The following is a 17,503-nucleotide window of genomic DNA, read 5'->3' as shown; positions in this document are numbered from 1 at the left end:
ATGAGACATCAAACCTGAGCCCTCCATCTCTTTCTAATTAGGGTGACCATAAGGCATATGTATGTGGGATATTAGCATAAGATGGAATGTATAGTTTGGTTACTTAATTTAGTCGTTATAACAGCTTCTAGTCGTTATAAAAGCTGTTACAGATGGGATGGGCGTATTGAATCGCGATCATGGTCGATTGTGAGGAAGGTGTGGTCCGCCGTACGTACATCAAAACACAGCTATAAGAGAGAGCGAGACAGATATCCAGGATGGGGTAAAACGTTGTACTACGTAACTAGGTAATTCGCAAATCGTGTCGATTAAAAACACTACCTTCGGTCGTATTTTAATTTATCACCACTGGTTACGAATTTGATTCCTACTTTCAACACTTGTATCGCAAATTACTTTATATTAATACTATACCGACTAGTTATCGATACCAGTCATTTAAGAAGAAACTACTGTAGTACTTAGTTTGTTATTTATTTATAAGATTGCTGCGCCCTTGCAGGGTCCATATTATGTATAGGTACCTACCTACCTAATGTTATGTAATATGTTTGCAATAAATGCTTTTGATTTTGATTTTGATTTTGTCAAGCCCTAGCGTAGCGTAACAATTTATGTTTATACACGAAATTATCTTAAGTATTGACTAAAATAATAAGATATTAGCACACAACGAAATAAAAACTTACATTTAACTGTGTAAACCGGCATCTTACACTATTTATGCTTAACAAAATACCTATCACTATCAATAGTTCTTATTCTATATCAATGTATCAATACCATACTCATGGTGTGTTCATATACGTGATGACTTCCCTTTTGCATACTTAAGCTATTCTTTAAGCGTAAGCGTCATCGTAGATCTGTGATTGCAACAAAATTTTCAAATTTGCCGCCTTTGTATACTGACGGAAATGTGTGTCCAACCTATGTAGAATCGATTACATATATATAAATAGTTAGAATTAACGTTTCAGTAATTAAATATTATGTAAGTAAGTATAAATATGAGTCTGTAATGTCTAAGGACTTTGGATTTAATTTTTGGAAATTATATAGCTCTCATTACATGAATCGAATAATTAAACATGCCGGAATAAGTATATCTTTATTTATTTATTAGTATACTATTTAGGTAAACTTATTTTTACATTAAGTACGTAATAACAATTCTGTAAGACCGATCCAAATCGCACCGATATCATAGTCACCCTAATGAGTTTGACAATATTTTCTTGATTGTACACGTGTGTGTGTGTGTGTACACGAAAAATATGTCATCAAGTTGGGGATACCAATTAATATCCGAAGTTACTACAATTTCTACCATATTCAATTTAATGTTTTTTTTGTTATGCACATGCTTGGTTTAATCAGTTAATAATATTGACATCATAATGATTAACAAATTATTTAAAAGATATCAGAACTGTAATCGGAATATATAGCACTAAAATAGTATATGAAGGTAATTACTTTCAGTAGTATATTGATATAAATACTGCCACAATGGTATCTTTTTTACATTGGCAACATGTGCGAGTGAGACACGGGGCTCTGGTTTTTCTATCTCATGTGGACCGTTTTCTCTAGTCTGGTACGAACAACTTTCTGGCTCGGTGATAAGGTTCAATTTAGTATGACAAAAAAAGTGACAGTTCGCTCCCGATTAATATATAACTTCCTGGCTACAGGTAGCTAAAAGTACATCCGTTCGACCCCAATTTTGGGGTTTGCCATAAGCCGCGCGTGGCGCTGTCGCCACCTAGCGGCCATATCTGTCCTGATCATGACAGACGCGTTTTGTTAGAGAGTGAGTCTTCTGTACCTAGTACTATTATTTATTCTGAGCTTATTAGCGTAAGTAGCATACAGTTAGATCAAGATAAGTCTGCAAGGATTATGATAGATGAAGTGTTACTTTAAACGTCATACTTCTATGAAATTACGACGTATAAATAACACTTGCACTGCGTGTGCTATCAAAATCGTTGAATAGAATAGAATAGAATAGAAATACATTTATTTATGACAAACAAACACAGATGACAAAAACATGTTGACAAATATACAATGTATAACATTTAGTGAAAAATGCCATAAAAGGGTCACAACTCAGCATGTTGCTGGCAAAGCCAGCGCTGTTCTTCCGTTGTAACCCAGGCTTACGCCGTTCGACGACGAGGCGGTTATGCTATAATTTACTAAACTAATTAAAAACTAGAACTATACCTAAAACATAAAATTGAAACTAAAACTATTTAATATACAACTTCAACATTGCGGCAATTGCCGTATCTGGAACAGGCCTGACAGCCACGTGACAGCTGGCCGCCACGCCATGGCCACGTCACACGGCACGACACCAGCACGGCCATATTTGTGCTATGACATAGCTATCCACGTGTACATTTTGTGCAGAAGACTTAAAAACTTCTAGTCGTAAAAGCTTTAAACAAACCAAAACTATATCACTAAATTAATTATTTGGAAAAGACGAACAAATTAAAATAACCGTTGCAGACTTATCTTGGTGTAACTCAAGTAGCAAAGATTAATTGATTGATCGTATTAGGCCCACTTGCACCATTCCACTTACCCGGGGTTAACCGGTTAACCCTTTAACCATTTGATATTCCTTTGTAGTCATTCGATTTCGAACCGTAATTCTTGTAGTAGAGATGCGTTTTTGTTTTAATTATGATGGCAAGTACGAGTATGTTGCCGTTATCAGCAGAATTTGATACTGGGTTAACGATTTAACCGCTTAACCCCGGGTTAGTGGGATGGTGCAAGCGGGCCAAATGTGTAAAGTCAACTTACCTAAGTCTGAGGCGATCCAGGCCTAGACTACCAAAGAGTTGTATGCAATTTACGTTACATTGCTGATTAAAGGTAAACTTCATTGAAAAATATGATCAAATACCGCAATGCATGCAAGTTCTTGATACTCTGTATCTTTAGGCATTTAAATAAAAGTAAACAAAATCTACCCTCAAATGGCTCCTGCCAGTTGAGCGTAGATGAAAACATTACACGATCAAATAATGTAGGTTAAAGTCAGGTCGTCCAGTGACTGATCCAGGCGATTTTGTAATTGGTCGGTTAACCAATAAATGTTATAACTACCCGAAAATGTACAAATTGGTTACTTTTATTTAAATGCCTAAAGATACAGACTACAGTCTTATCCCATAATAAAAGCATACAGCTGTTACGTAGGAGGGGTAAAAAATTACATACATCCATCGGCGTCATCAGTCAAGTCTAAGAACGAAGTGCCATAAGAACAATACACGACATAATCTATTCCTAAACCTTATTTCAATAGCTTTAAGGTCTATTATCACTTACCCGTCAGCTGGCGCCGCGACGGCCAAACTAAATACACATACGAGCAGTAGGAGCATTATGTACTTCTTAACTAAATTGCCGCGAGACGACAAGTGACCTTTATAGTGGACATTATCTGCGGAACGGGGTTATACAGGTCATATTAATAAAGTCAGAGACCTTCGACGGCCTCCTAGCCTAGTCGGTAGTGACCCTGCCTACGAAGCAGTTCCAGAGTTCGAATCCTGGTAAGGGCATTTATTTGTGTTTATCACAAATATTTGTTCCTGAGTTATGGATGTTTTCTATATATATGTATTTAAGTAAGTATTTATATATGTGTATATTATATATATCGTCGTCTAGTACCTACCTACAACACAAGCCTTATTGAGCTTACCGTGGGAGTCGTGGGACTAGATTGATCTGTGTAAAATTGTCCTATAATATTTTTTTATAAAAAAGAAAGAAAAAGACTACTGCAAAAAACTAATATCGCAAGGACTATTCGTCAAAATGGTTCCAATACCAGCAGAGTTGAGAATTAGGTCATTAGATAGGTGTTTCTATTTAATTCATTTCGTTCTATGGGCACCCAGCAGAATTTCATAGCAGAACTGAGATATTGGTATTTTAGTAAAAATGTCGTCGCCCTTATGACCTAGGCAATAGAGTCCATCGCTGGGTGATCGCCCGGCGGTGCGCGAACATCTACCCTGCACCAATTATTTACCTACTAGGACTCTATTGCCTAGGTAATAACGGTGACGACATTTTGACTAAAATACCAATATCTCAGTTCTGAATTTCGCTTGGTGACTATATAACGAAACGTAGTACATAAAAATACCAATTTAATGACCTAACTCTCATTTCTATTGGTTATTGGTCCAGACTCCATACAAAGTTGCCCATGGTACTTTCAATTCAAATCAAAATATTTTATTGCATGGTTATGGGTTTATAGTCGAGGGTGGAAGCCCTAAACGACGGCGTTGCATGAACAAGAGATTTCCTTTGGCAGGATTGGTCCTTAAGACACAAGGATGGATTTAAGAAGTGGAGCCACCGAGATTTTTGATGTAAATTTTTAGGGGGGGGGGGGGGCACTCAACTTTATCTTGATATCTATATCATTTTAGTTACTAGCGGGCTCAGCACGGTTCCATTTTTATCGACTATCACTATGCGCGTCCCTTTCGCACTTACATACTTGTTAGAACGTGACAGGCATGGTGACAAGGGATAAAAACGCGACCGTGCTAAGCCGCTAGGCCAAGTTTGGTATCGTTTTCGTATAAACCGGGGATGCCGAATTCATTTGTGATATCATTCCGGCACCATTCCGAAGTAAAAACACATAAAATATGAAAAAAATACTTTTATTTTTATTCCTCTTCACGCCTGCTGAACCAATTTAGTTGAAATTTGGTATAGAGATGGTTTGAGTCCCAGGAAAGAACATAGGATACTTTTAATGTCAAAAAGAATCCCTAAAGGGTGTAAAAAGGAAGGTGGAAATTTGTATGGGGATTCAATAACCGCTGAACCGATTTAGATAAAATGTTGTATAGACATAGTTTGAGTCCCGGGGAAGAACATAGGATAGATTTTATTCCAAAAAAAAACCCTTAATAATTAAAGGTAAGGTGTAGGATTGTATGGGAAATCAATAAACGCTGAACCGATTTGGATGAAATCTATGTCTACATCTTTGATTTAGTCGAAAATGATACTAAACTTGACTTAGAACCTAAACTTAAAGAATTATTAACCTCAGACGTCGCAGACGCTTAAAACCCCCCCCACCCCCCACCTGCATCAAAAAACTGGGTGACTCCACTTCTTAAATCCATCCTTGGGTCCTAAGGACCAATCCTGCCAAAGAAAATCTCTTGTTCATGCAACGCCGTGGTTGACCTTTTTATGCTCTGAGCACACTCAACTATTACAAAGGTCTTAGGTAATAACAATAACAGGTTGATGGGCGCCATATCCTGCCTTACAAAGGCGTATAATATTTGGCTGTGTCTTATAACTAATTTACAATCTACTTTCAATGTACAACATATTACTACTCACTTATATAATGAAGGGTATTTTCCTACTAGTCAAATCAGTTACTTGTTTAGAATTGTCAAAACGATTTGCTAATATGGAATTTATATGAAACATTACATCGTGACGTAACGGTCAACTCACCTACTTTTTCTATCCGATTTATTAAATAGAATTTGTGCTTAAAAATAACTCCTATGTGTTTTTCCAATAATTATCTGGTGCTTTATTTCACGCATGGTGTAAAATAATATATTTTAATATATTCTGTCAATCCATTTCCGTTGTCTTTCGTTAAAGCTCGGTCAATTAAGTAAAATCTGTACAGGATAAGTAGAAAATAGGTCGATACAATAATAACAAATGTTATATCAATGGCCATGTATTCTTTATCAATTTAATACTATATTTACAAACACATACGTATTATTTAATCTAGGTACGGATGTAGTGCATAATTGTTTTCCTTCGTATTTTCTCGGAAACGTTCGTATTTATCATACTACTTCAATCAACGTCAGTACTTTTTGTACCGAGACTGACAGAAATAGCAAGACACGTTCGTGCGTTTCCGTGAAAATACGATGGAAAATAATTATGCAGCACATCTGTAATCATTGGCCATTACACTTGAAAGTATACAATTACAAAATAATCTGAACAAATAATTACAGTAACTATTTACATGTACGGTATTTAGGACGACCAACAGGACGGCGTCCAGTTGGTCGATCCAAGTAGGCCCTTTTGGCTGCCCGACCTTCACCCATCCTTTCGAGATGGCCAAGCCAGCGGAGACGATGCGCTTTGGTCTCACCTATTATGTTCGGCTCGGCTGTCAGGTCTCCGGGAGCTCGGCGTCGGCGAAAGCTGGCGGGATACCGCTCTGGACCGATCAAAGTGGCGTGCTCTTGTGTTGGAGGCCAAGGCTCATTTTGGGTCACCGCGCCAACCAAGTACTTACTTACATGTACTGTACATGTAAATACTTATTTACATGTACAGTCAGAAGCAAAAGCTACACACGCGCCTTGTTTACAAGCCGCCTCAGAGGGCGTACCACGTACTACGAAGTTCGCTTTCGGCATATAGTAATATAAGTAAAGAAAGAGTAACTCCATACATCAGTTTTCTTACCAAAACGAGCGTTATTTCGTAGTCGACTTACGTCAAGTAGTGGAACTATCAGTTCCCCTACTTGACACCAGATATCACAAGTGTAGGTACTGACGAAAAATGTACTACAAAAACAATTTACAACTAATATTATAAGCAGAAGGGGTTGAAAATAGAATTTCAGTTATTCCGGTTATAATATTAGCTGAAAATTGTTGAGCATTAGAGTTTTCGTTCGCCGAGACATCTATTGACAACTAGCAGTACTGATAAATTCCGCTACATGACGCTAGATGTCGACTACGAAATAACGCGCGTTTTGGTAAGAAAACTGATGTATGAAGTTACCATTCCTTCTTTACTTATTAATAATCTATGCTTTCGGGCATATTTCTCAATTTTTTTTTTAGTTGCTCGAATTTTTATTTCACGGTTCTAGGTTATAACCCAGGTAAGTGATACGTTGCTGTCGTTGTTGGCGTTGTTGTCACGAGAGGAACTAAGGCTGCGGCTGCCACGTGACGCACTGCATTTTACGGTTGATCTCCTGAAACAATGCATTATTAGTTACCTGGTTTGATCAACTATTTCTTGTTGTTATTCTGTCCCATCAGCCAGGAGACAATAGTAGCATAGTTTCTTAGAAGAGCTGCTGTACCATGTTCTACAAACGTGCTTAGTAGATGCCCCATCATGAAAAGGCCTTATAACTACCAAAAAAATCAAGTTTGGGTCATTTAAATACGACATAACTAGTAGGTATTTTAAGAGTGACCCAGGAGACCGTAACCATGGCAACTAGTGACAAGAAAAAATTGATTCACCCATCTACATAAATGGAGGAATGGATCATATATGTGGATAGATCACCATTCATGTTAGGTACACTCTTAGAGCATTTAATAACCGGAGTCCCGCTCTGAGTGAGCGCTAGCAGAGTTTGCGTCAAGACAGGAACGAGCAAGGCTCGGAACCGGTTTTTCTTCATACAAAAAATACCGGTATTATTACGTTATTATTTATTTTTTAAAGGGACAATCTAATAATACGAAGTTGTTGACTAAATACATGATTCAGTCCTACGTAACCAGCATAAAATTATTTAATATATTGGGCTATTTCGGTTTTTACAACAAGTGCGAGTCGGACTCGCGCACGAAGGGTTCCGTACCATAATAAAAAAAAAACGGAAAAAAAATGCAAAAAAAAAACGGTCTCCCATCCAAGTACTGACCACGCCCGACGTTGCTTAACTTTGGTCAAAAATCACGTTTGTTGTATGGGAGCCCCACTTAAATCTTTATTTTATGCTGTTTTTAGTATTTGTTGTTATAGCGGCAACAGAAATACATCATCTGTGAAAATTTCAATTGTCTAGGTATCACGGTTCGTGAGATACAGCCTGGTGACAGACAGACGGACGGACGGACGGACAGCGAAGTCTTAGTAATAGGGTCCCGTTTTACCTTTTGGGTACGGAACCCTAAAAAAACCGGTTCCGAGCCCTGCTTGCGAGCCGCATGCGGCTCTTTAGAGGTACAATGGGTTATATGTTTGAAAACACGAAGTAATGCAAAAATATGAAATCCGCATGTTTTAGTAACACGTTTGTAAAGATATTAGAGTTGAAGAACTAGAACTAAAATGTAACCTGCAGTATGAGCGCGCAGGTAGCAAGCTGCGCGGGGCGGAGCTGCGGCGTGGGGTCGCGGGGGCGCTCGCCCGCCGGCGGCGCCTCGCGCGCGGCGCGCCGCAGCGCCCGCCGCCGCCGGGCGCGCGCCGTCGCTGGAGATATCTAGTTATGTAACCTGCAGTATGAGCGCGCAGGTAGCGAGCTGCGCGGGGCGGAGCTGCGGCGTGGGGTCGCGGGGGCGCTCGCCCGCCGGCGGCGCCTCGCGCGCGGCGCGCCGCAGCGCCCGCCGCCGCCGGGCGCGCGCCGTCGCTGGAGATATCTAGTTATGTAACCTGCAGTATGAGCGCGCAGGTAGCGAGCTGCGCGGGGCGGAGCTGCGGCGTGGGGTCGCGGGGGCGCTCGCCCGCCGGCGGCGCCTCGCGCGCGGCGCGCCGCAGCGCCCGCCGCCGCCGGGCGCGCGCCGTCGCTGGAGATATCTAGTTATGTAACCTGCAGTATGAGCGCGCAGGTAGCGAGCTGCGCGGGGCGGAGCTGCGGCGTGGGGTCGCGGGGGCGCTCGCCCGCCGGCGGCGCCTCGCGCGCGGCGCGCCGCAGCGCCCGCCGCCGCCGGGCGCGCGCCGTCGCTGGAGATATCTAGTTATGTAACCTGCAGTATGAGCGCGCAGGTAGCGAGCTGCGCGGGGCGGAGCTGCGGCGTGGGGTCGCGGGGGCGCTCGCCCGCCGGCGGCGCCTCGCGCGCGGCGCGCCGCAGCGCCCGCCGCCGCCGGGCGCGCGCCGTCGCTGGAGATATCTAGTTATGTAACCTGCAGTATGAGCGCGCAGGTAGCGAGCTGCGCGGGGCGGAGCTGCGGCGTGGGGTCGCGGGGGCGCTCGCCCGCCGGCGGCGCCTCGCGCGCGGCGCGCCGCAGCGCCCGCCGCCGCCGGGCGCGCGCCGTCGCTGGAGATATCTAGTTATGTAACCTGCAGTATGAGCGCGCAGGTAGCGAGCTGCGCGGGGCGGAGCTGCGGCGTGGGGTCGCGGGGGCGCTCGCCCGCCGGCGGCGCCTCGCGCGCGGCGCGCCGCAGCGCCCGCCGCCGCCGGGCGCGCGCCGTCGCTGGAGATATCTAGTTATGTAACCTGCAGTATGAGCGCGCAGGTAGCGAGCTGCGCGGGGCGGAGCTGCGGCGTGGGGTCGCGGGGGCGCTCGCCCGCCGGCGGCGCCTCGCGCGCGGCGCGCCGCAGCGCCCGCCGCCGCCGGGCGCGCGCCGTCGCTGGAGATATCTAGTTATGTAACCTGCAGTATGAGCGCGCAGGTAGCGAGCTGCGCGGGGCGGAGCTGCGGCGTGGGGTCGCGGGGGCGCTCGCCCGCCGGCGGCGCCTCGCGCGCGGCGCGCCGCAGCGCCCGCCGCCGCCGGGCGCGCGCCGTCGCTGGAGATATCTAGTTATGTAACCTGCAGTATGAGCGCGCAGGTAGCGAGCTGCGCGGGGCGGAGCTGCGGCGTGGGGTCGCGGGGGCGCTCGCCCGCCGGCGGCGCCTCGCGCGCGGCGCGCCGCAGCGCCCGCCGCCGCCGGGCGCGCGCCGTCGCTGGAGATATCTAGTTATGTAACCTGCAGTATGAGCGCGCAGGTAGCGAGCTGCGCGGGGCGGAGCTGCGGCGTGGGGTCGCGGGGGCGCTCGCCCGCCGGCGGCGCCTCGCGCGCGGCGCGCCGCAGCGCCCGCCGCCGCCGGGCGCGCGCCGTCGCTGGAGATATCTAGTTATGTAACCTGCAGTATGAGCGCGCAGGTAGCGAGCTGCGCGGGGCGGAGCTGCGGCGTGGGGTCGCGGGGGCGCTCGCCCGCCGGCGGCGCCTCGCGCGCGGCGCGCCGCAGCGCCCGCCGCCGCCGGGCGCGCGCCGTCGCTGGAGATATCTAGTTATGTAACCTGCAGTATGAGCGCGCAGGTAGCGAGCTGCGCGGGGCGGAGCTGCGGCGTGGGGTCGCGGGGGCGCTCGCCCGCCGGCGGCGCCTCGCGCGCGGCGCGCCGCAGCGCCCGCCGCCGCCGGGCGCGCGCCGTCGCTGGAGATATCTAGTTATGTAACCTGCAGTATGAGCGCGCAGGTAGCGAGCTGCGCGGGGCGGAGCTGCGGCGTGGGGTCGCGGGGGCGCTCGCCCGCCGGCGGCGCCTCGCGCGCGGCGCGCCGCAGCGCCCGCCGCCGCCGGGCGCGCGCCGTCGCTGGAGATATCTAGTTATGTAACCTGCAGTATGAGCGCGCAGGTAGCGAGCTGCGCGGGGCGGAGCTGCGGCGTGGGGTCGCGGGGGCGCTCGCCCGCCGGCGGCGCCTCGCGCGCGGCGCGCCGCAGCGCCCGCCGCCGCCGGGCGCGCGCCGTCGCTGGAGATATCTAGTTATGTAACCTGCAGTATGAGCGCGCAGGTAGCGAGCTGCGCGGGGCGGAGCTGCGGCGTGGGGTCGCGGGGGCGCTCGCCCGCCGGCGGCGCCTCGCGCGCGGCGCGCCGCAGCGCCCGCCGCCGCCGGGCGCGCGCCGTCGCTGGAGATATCTAGTTATGTAACCTGCAGTATGAGCGCGCAGGTAGCGAGCTGCGCGGGGCGGAGCTGCGGCGTGGGGTCGCGGGGGCGCTCGCCCGCCGGCGGCGCCTCGCGCGCGGCGCGCCGCAGCGCCCGCCGCCGCCGGGCGCGCGCCGTCGCTGGAGATATCTAGTTATGTAACCTGCAGTATGAGCGCGCAGGTAGCGAGCTGCGCGGGGCGGAGCTGCGGCGTGGGGTCGCGGGGGCGCTCGCCCGCCGGCGGCGCCTCGCGCGCGGCGCGCCGCAGCGCCCGCCGCCGCCGGGCGCGCGCCGTCGCTGGAGATATCTAGTTATGTAACCTGCAGTATGAGCGCGCAGGTAGCGAGCTGCGCGGGGCGGAGCTGCGGCGTGGGGTCGCGGGGGCGCTCGCCCGCCGGCGGCGCCTCGCGCGCGGCGCGCCGCAGCGCCCGCCGCCGCCGGGCGCGCGCCGTCGCTGGAGATATCTAGTTATGTAACCTGCAGTATGAGCGCGCAGGTAGCGAGCTGCGCGGGGCGGAGCTGCGGCGTGGGGTCGCGGGGGCGCTCGCCCGCCGGCGGCGCCTCGCGCGCGGCGCGCCGCAGCGCCCGCCGCCGCCGGGCGCGCGCCGTCGCTGGAGATATCTAGTTATGTAACCTGCAGTATGAGCGCGCAGGTAGCGAGCTGCGCGGGGCGGAGCTGCGGCGTGGGGTCGCGGGGGCGCTCGCCCGCCGGCGGCGCCTCGCGCGCGGCGCGCCGCAGCGCCCGCCGCCGCCGGGCGCGCGCCGTCGCTGGAAATATCTAGTTATTTACGATACAAGTGGGGAAAGTAGGAAATTCGCAACTAGTTGTGATAAATTAATACACGACCGAAGAGAGTGTTTTGGGTTATTCCCACTAGTTACCACCAAGTTCTTACCAGTGGTAACTACTGGGAAAAATAATTCCCAGTAGTTACCACCAACTCGGTTTGGTGGTAACTACTGGGAATTATTTTTCGCAGTAGTTACCAGTGATAAAAGATGGGAAAAAAATTCCCAGTAGTTACCACTGGTAAGAACTTGGTGGTAACTACTGGGAATAACCCAGTGTTTTAGATCGACACGAGTTGCGAATTACCTATTCGCACGTGTAGCGTACGTTTTACCCCAACAAACAATTAAGCGACACTTAGCACTTATTTTATCACCTAAAGACATAGAACGGCTGTAGAATAGCTACATATTCTAAGCTTACAGGCTCTGGTGACATCGAGGTCTTTAAGAGGTCCATGTATAGCTTTAAGATCCACAGTAGCCGTTTTGGCCGCTATAATGCATCTTAAGCCGCTAGTGTTATAGCTCAAAGTGAATTCTACCACCTTAATATCTATATGAGTAATAAGAAGCTGCAATTTTCACTTAAGGTTCTAAACAGGCGATAAAAAGTCTTTTATAGCTCCGTGTATCATAATCACTACTTAACTCTCTTGTATCACTTACAGTCGAAAAGAGAAGTTATGAGTCACCATTATCGATCATGTAGTCGCAGACGAGCGTTATTCAATACCTTAGTACATCTTATACTGTTATTGGAGTCTTACTTAGAACCTAAGCCTATAGCGCCATGTTAAGATGACCGATGAATCAATAAGCAACACAAAAACTATTAATTAGAACGTAAATACTTCATAAAAATCGATACTTTTACTCAATATTGACCTAATGTTAGTATTGTTATATTTAAAACCGGACTTCACGTATATTGAGTAATTTTTCGAAAATTAAATACGGTGGACCACAAATAAAGCAATATTATATTCAGATAAATATGCAAAGGATCAGAGGCCCATTAAAATTTTGTTAGTAAATATAACATATAGTTTTTGACAGTGTAATTAATTTCGCCATCATAAATCCGCAGATAACTCCTGCAACCAAAGCAGATAGGGCTAAGGAAAAATGTGCAATTACCTTCTTGAGTGTTACAAATATTGACTTTAAATGCTAATATACCATTTAAAGCTGAAAGTATCATCTATATGGCCCTACACTACTACTCAAGTAGTTAGTAGTCGCTTATTTGGCACCCTTTTAAATCCTAAGTACTTAATCAACACTATTACTACACTACTTTAGCGCTCTTCTACTACAACAGTTTGTAGTCACCTATATGCAACCCATCTAGCTCCTAAATAATTAATTAACACTATTGTACCTCCACTATACCGCTCTTATGTCTCTTTTTTTATCCGCTAACCCTACTGTAGCACTGTTATAAATCTTATGGTGATAAAATTTGTGCCCAATCCGGGGTTAAAACGGGGTTATAGCCGGCTATAACTCCTATTTTTAGAGCACTAACAACACCTAAAGAGTAAATAGGCGCTTATATAAATCTCTTCTAACCCTTAAATTTAGCGCCTAACGTTAGTTGGGACAGTACATATGACCCTTTTAATTTTCGACAGAGACACAGAAAGTGCTTATTCCCAGTAGTGCGGTAAAGTAGCACCATAATGTACTGTTATAGTTATTTACGATACAAGTGCGGAAAAGAGGAAATTAGAAACGAGTGGCGATAAATTAAAACACGACCGAAGGAAGTGTTTGAAATCGACTCGAGTTGCGAATTACCTATTCGCACGTGTATCGTACAACGTTTTACAGTACATATAGCCCTTTAAACTTTTGACAGCGCACGAAAAGTGCTATTTTACGCACTAGTGCGGGAAAATAGGACCATATGTACTGTAAAAATACTTATAATAAATAATGTAATTACCTGATTCACTCTTCTCCTTTTTATATTCTTCATCTATTGATCGCGACAAGGATCTCTTTTTAGGTGACTGTGGACAAAACAACACATTTCGCTTAAAATAAAATTTAAAGTAAATAAAACCACAGGGCGGACACGCCATTTATATGTGTGCGCGGCACGTCTGTACACGCGTCATTGTGTATGAGTGGGTAAGTCGCTTTACTGAGAGGACGCCAGAAGTCCGCCAGACTCATGTCGCGGCCAGTCGCGGGGCGAGGTAATGCGAGTCGGGGCGGGGCGGTGCGTGCCTGTTCTGTATGATAATACTATTGATACTTAAAGATAAAGATAGCCTTTATTGCTAGATGTTATGTGTAGTTACATGTTTTATTTTATTTCCTCTATTTTTAAATTATTTCTAGCTTGTCCACTGACATAGGACATAGGCCTCCTCTAAAACCTTCCAGCGCTCTCTCTCCTGTGCTTCCCTACTCCAAGCTGGTCCAGCAACCTTCTTCATTGCTTTGGAGGGTTTTGGTCTACCTCCCCACTGGTTCCTCCTCCATACTATTACTTATTTTGTGATAAAACCGAGGAGTTGGCGGCTTCCTCGCACAACGTATCAGCATTGCGATCATCATCATCATCATCTCAGCCATAAGACGTCCACTGCTGAACATAAGCCTCCCCCTTGGACCTCCATTCGTACCGGTTGGAAGCGACCCGCATCCAGCGTCTTCTGGCGGCCTTAACAAGGTCGTCCATCCATCTTGTGGGTGGACGTCCTACGCTGCGCTTGCTAGTCCGTGGTCTCCACTCGGGCACTTTTCGACCACAACGGCCATCTTCTCTGCGCACAGTGTGGCCTGCCCTTGCATTGCGATACAAGTAGGAAATGCCACCAACAACCTTGATACAATGCCCAGTCCGCGGTCTTACCCGTTTCTTCTGTTTCTCGTAATGCACCGCGTCGTAGAACTGCGGCTGCGCGCGGCACACGCGGCTTGTGCGCCGGCGCATCTCCTCGACGGCGGGCAGCGCGTCGGCCGCGCGCCGCGCCGCGAAGAACGTGTGGCCACACTTACAGGACTTCGAGGCCACTGCCACCTGACAACCAATATTATCTTATATAGTTTGGCAAAGGACTGTCTCATTTCAATCATAGACAGAGAGAATCATACTATCTTTGTCTTACACTTGTACTAGCACCAGTACCGTCTTTACCATAAGGGCACACGGGGCCCGTGCCCAGGGCCCCCATCCTCAGGGGGCCACGAAGGACAGACAGTAACAGTATATTTGATTACCCATAATAATTAAAAGATCATAGTAGAAAAATGTTAGTTTAATTAGCTTTCTTTACTTTCCAAAAGAGCCCCAAATTCTTATGTGCCCAGGGGCCTCAGCATAGTTTAAGACGGCCCTGACTAGCACCCAAAAGAAAAGGATGAGTATAGTTCTCCTGGTTGTTACTGACTGACAAATTGGTTTGACCAACTATATCTTTAAACAAGCAAATCTTGTAAATATACAGTGGCCAAAAAATAACTGCATTCCCGTTGCCAGGGAGGTTTTGGGATTAAACTGAGCAACTTTTACTATGAGACCAACCCCGAAATCGCGAAAAACAATTTACCCTTCCACAGAAAATGGACCAGCCAAAATGTATGACACCGCCAAATTTATTTTATTAAACCCCCATAGGGTTTTCAGAAAAAATGGTACTTACCATTTACTTTTTTTCGAAAAACCATCAACTTTTGGGTTATTTAGACTCAGAATCACGAGTACTATTGAATGAGCCAAGAAAAAAAGTGTCCCCAGTTTTTCATACAAATTTTGGGTGTCAGTTTTGTAACGGTCCATACAAAATGTATGTGAAAATGCGTTACTAAACTGTAATTTTTTTCGTTTTATAGTCCTCGTGATTCTGAGTAGAAATAACCCAAAAGTTGATGGATATTCAAAAAAAAAGTAAATGGTACACTTTTAAGTGAAAATGCCCCTACAACGGAAAGGGCCTTTACACACAATTTGCAAAGGCCCTTTATCATCGCAAACACTTTCCACAGGACCATTCTTCAACAAACACGTAATCAATAATGTTATGTTTCCCTAAATTTAGGGCCTTAAATAAATAAACCATGGAGAAGACTAAACAATACTATAATATTTTTAACCTATTACTATAGTAATAGGTTAAATTAAAAATTAAGAGTCAAAATATTACCTGAGAATGACACTTTGGGCAGCTCTTAGCAATCATTTTATTTTTCACCATTTTGCAATAATTAATAAACAGCTGCGGATAAAATCTATATTTTATTTTACAATATAACCAATACAGGAAAACAATATCAGCAAAGCAGCTGTCAAAACGTCAAACAAGAACAAAAGTTGCCAGAGTACAAAACTAGTTACCTACTGTACAGCCATGAAATGTCTGGCCTTATAAAGGCCTCTCCAAACGTTTGCGAGCGCATCATAATTATACTTGGTCAAGCAAATCTTGTCCGTAGAAAAAGGCGCAAAATTCAAATTTTCTATGGGACGATAACCCTTCACGCCTGTTGGTATGTACAGGCTGTATATGCAATCGACACTGGCTTGTCACATTCCCTTTGAATATAGAACCTCAAGTTTGAAGTATGTTTAAAATCAAACTTGAGAATGTCAAATTACACTACTTCCACCAGCCGTCAAAACAAGACGTGTATCCAATGTTGTATTTTAAATAATAAATATGTGTTAACAAATAAAAGTGCCTTCCAGTATTTATCATAAACCTCCAAAGACCTCCTGTAACGATTTACAGGTTATGGGCCCAGCACGCTTCCAGTAGTAAGTGTAACATTTAACCTCATCCATCACCATCACCGAAGAAGAGTTATATTCACTTTAATAGGTACATTTTACATGGTTTCTGAAAAATATCCTTGAGGTTTTGTTTCTAAGTCTGTATTTTAATAGTTTATAATTTATATTAGAATTGTTAAAAGATTTATTTTATTAGTGATGTATAATTTATATTAGAATTGTTAAACGATTTATTTTATTAGTTATGTTGAAGAGTTGAGTCGGTGAATAAAAGATTTATTATATTTAGTGATGTTGAAGAATTGAGTCAGTGAATAAAGCATTTATTATGTATACGATTAGTGTTGAAGAGTCGAGTGGAAGAATAGAGCTTTTAATATATAATTAATGTTGATGAGTCGAGTGGGAGAATAAAACGTTTATTATAGATAATTAGTGTTGAAGAGTCGAGTGGAAGAATAGAGCTTTTATTATATGATTAGTGTTGAAGAGTCGAGTGGAAGAATAGAGCTTTTAATATATGATTAATGTTGATGAGTAGAGTGGGAGAATAAAACGTTTATTATAGATAATTAGAGGTGACGTATCGAGTGGAGGAATACTTGAGTACTTATCTTGTTGAATGAGAATTTACTTTAATGTATTTGTTGAATGGGGATTATACAGGCTGATGTAATATGAGGGAAATATACAGGATGTGTTATGTTTTTTTTGGTTTTTGTATTTGAAATTATTTGTTGGAATATTGTCTTGACTAAAGAATAACGCTGTAAATTAATGCTTCAAGCAGAGTCGATTGAGGGGGTGTGTTGGTATGTACAGGCTGTATATGCAATCGACACTGGCTTGACACATTCCCTTTGAATATAGAACCTCAAGTTTGAAGTATGTTTAAAATCAAACTTGAGAATGTCAAATTACACTACTTCCACCAGCCGTCAAAACAAGACGTGTATCCAATGTTGTATTTTAAATAATAAATATGTGTTAACAAATAAAAGTGCCTTCCAGTATTTATCATAAACCTCCAAAGACCTCCTGTAACGATTTACAGCGCCTACATTTTTCAAATTTGCCGCCTTTTTCTACTGACAAGATTTGCTTGACCATCTATATTTTTAATTTCGAGCGCTCGAATATCACCATAAATTAAGAGCCGTAACAGACTACCACACCATAAAGTGACCTTGTTGTGGTTAAAATATCTCTTTCTCGCTCTCACTTATGGGTGCAGTGCACCAAGGTCGCGATGCAATACGGTAGTCTGTTACGACTTTTAAGGCCCCAGTACATAGTG

At 45.4% G+C, this 17,503-nt stretch overlaps 2 protein-coding genes across 2 annotated transcripts in view; both read right to left on the bottom strand.

Annotated features, from left to right (window-relative positions):
- The window catches only part of LOC134802377 (spermine oxidase-like), a 31,098-nt gene extending 27,658 nt beyond the window's left edge, over positions 1–3,440 (bottom strand). Inside the window, exon 1 of the mRNA XM_063775011.1 lies at positions 3,361–3,440. Within this exon, the coding sequence (XP_063631081.1) occupies positions 3,361–3,416 (56 nt within the window). The 5' untranslated portion in view covers positions 3,417–3,440. The remainder of the gene's footprint in view (positions 1–3,360) is intronic.
- Positions 3,441–8,469: 5,029 nt separating this feature from the next.
- On the bottom strand, positions 8,470–15,763 carry LOC134802098 (serine/arginine repetitive matrix protein 1-like). Its single transcript, XM_063774691.1, has 13 exons — positions 15,620–15,763; positions 14,329–14,496; positions 13,411–13,477; positions 11,305–11,438; positions 10,991–11,134; positions 10,677–10,820; positions 10,363–10,506; positions 10,049–10,192; positions 9,735–9,878; positions 9,421–9,564; positions 9,107–9,250; positions 8,793–8,936; positions 8,470–8,622 (listed from the first exon to the last, which is right to left on the bottom strand). The coding sequence occupies exons 1-13, from the start codon at positions 15,668–15,670 to the stop codon at positions 8,470–8,472; spliced, it is 1,725 nt and encodes a 574-aa protein (XP_063630761.1). The 5' UTR covers positions 15,671–15,763.
- Positions 15,764–17,503: the final 1,740 nt, after the last annotated feature.

Source organism: Cydia splendana, chromosome 24, assembly GCF_910591565.1.
Source record: "Cydia splendana chromosome 24, ilCydSple1.2, whole genome shotgun sequence".
Lineage (NCBI taxonomy): Eukaryota > Metazoa > Arthropoda > Insecta > Lepidoptera > Tortricidae > Cydia > Cydia splendana.
The sequence above is the reverse complement of the archived record's forward strand: the minus strand, read 5'-3'. Positions and strand labels throughout refer to the sequence as shown.

Excerpts from the sequence above, each read along its gene's own strand:
- LOC134802098 (XM_063774691.1), bottom strand. The coding sequence starts at position 15,670 with ATGGTGAAAAATAAAATGATTGCTAAGAGCTGCCCAAAGTGTCATTCT. Across the intron at positions 11,439-13,410 it reads AAAGGAGAAGAGTGAATCAG|CGACGGCGCGCGCCCGGCGG; the intron begins GTAATTACATTA and ends AGATATTTCCAG. Across the intron at positions 10,193-10,362 it reads CCTGCGCGCTCATACTGCAG|ATATCTCCAGCGACGGCGCG; the intron begins GTTACATAACTA and ends TTACATAACTAG.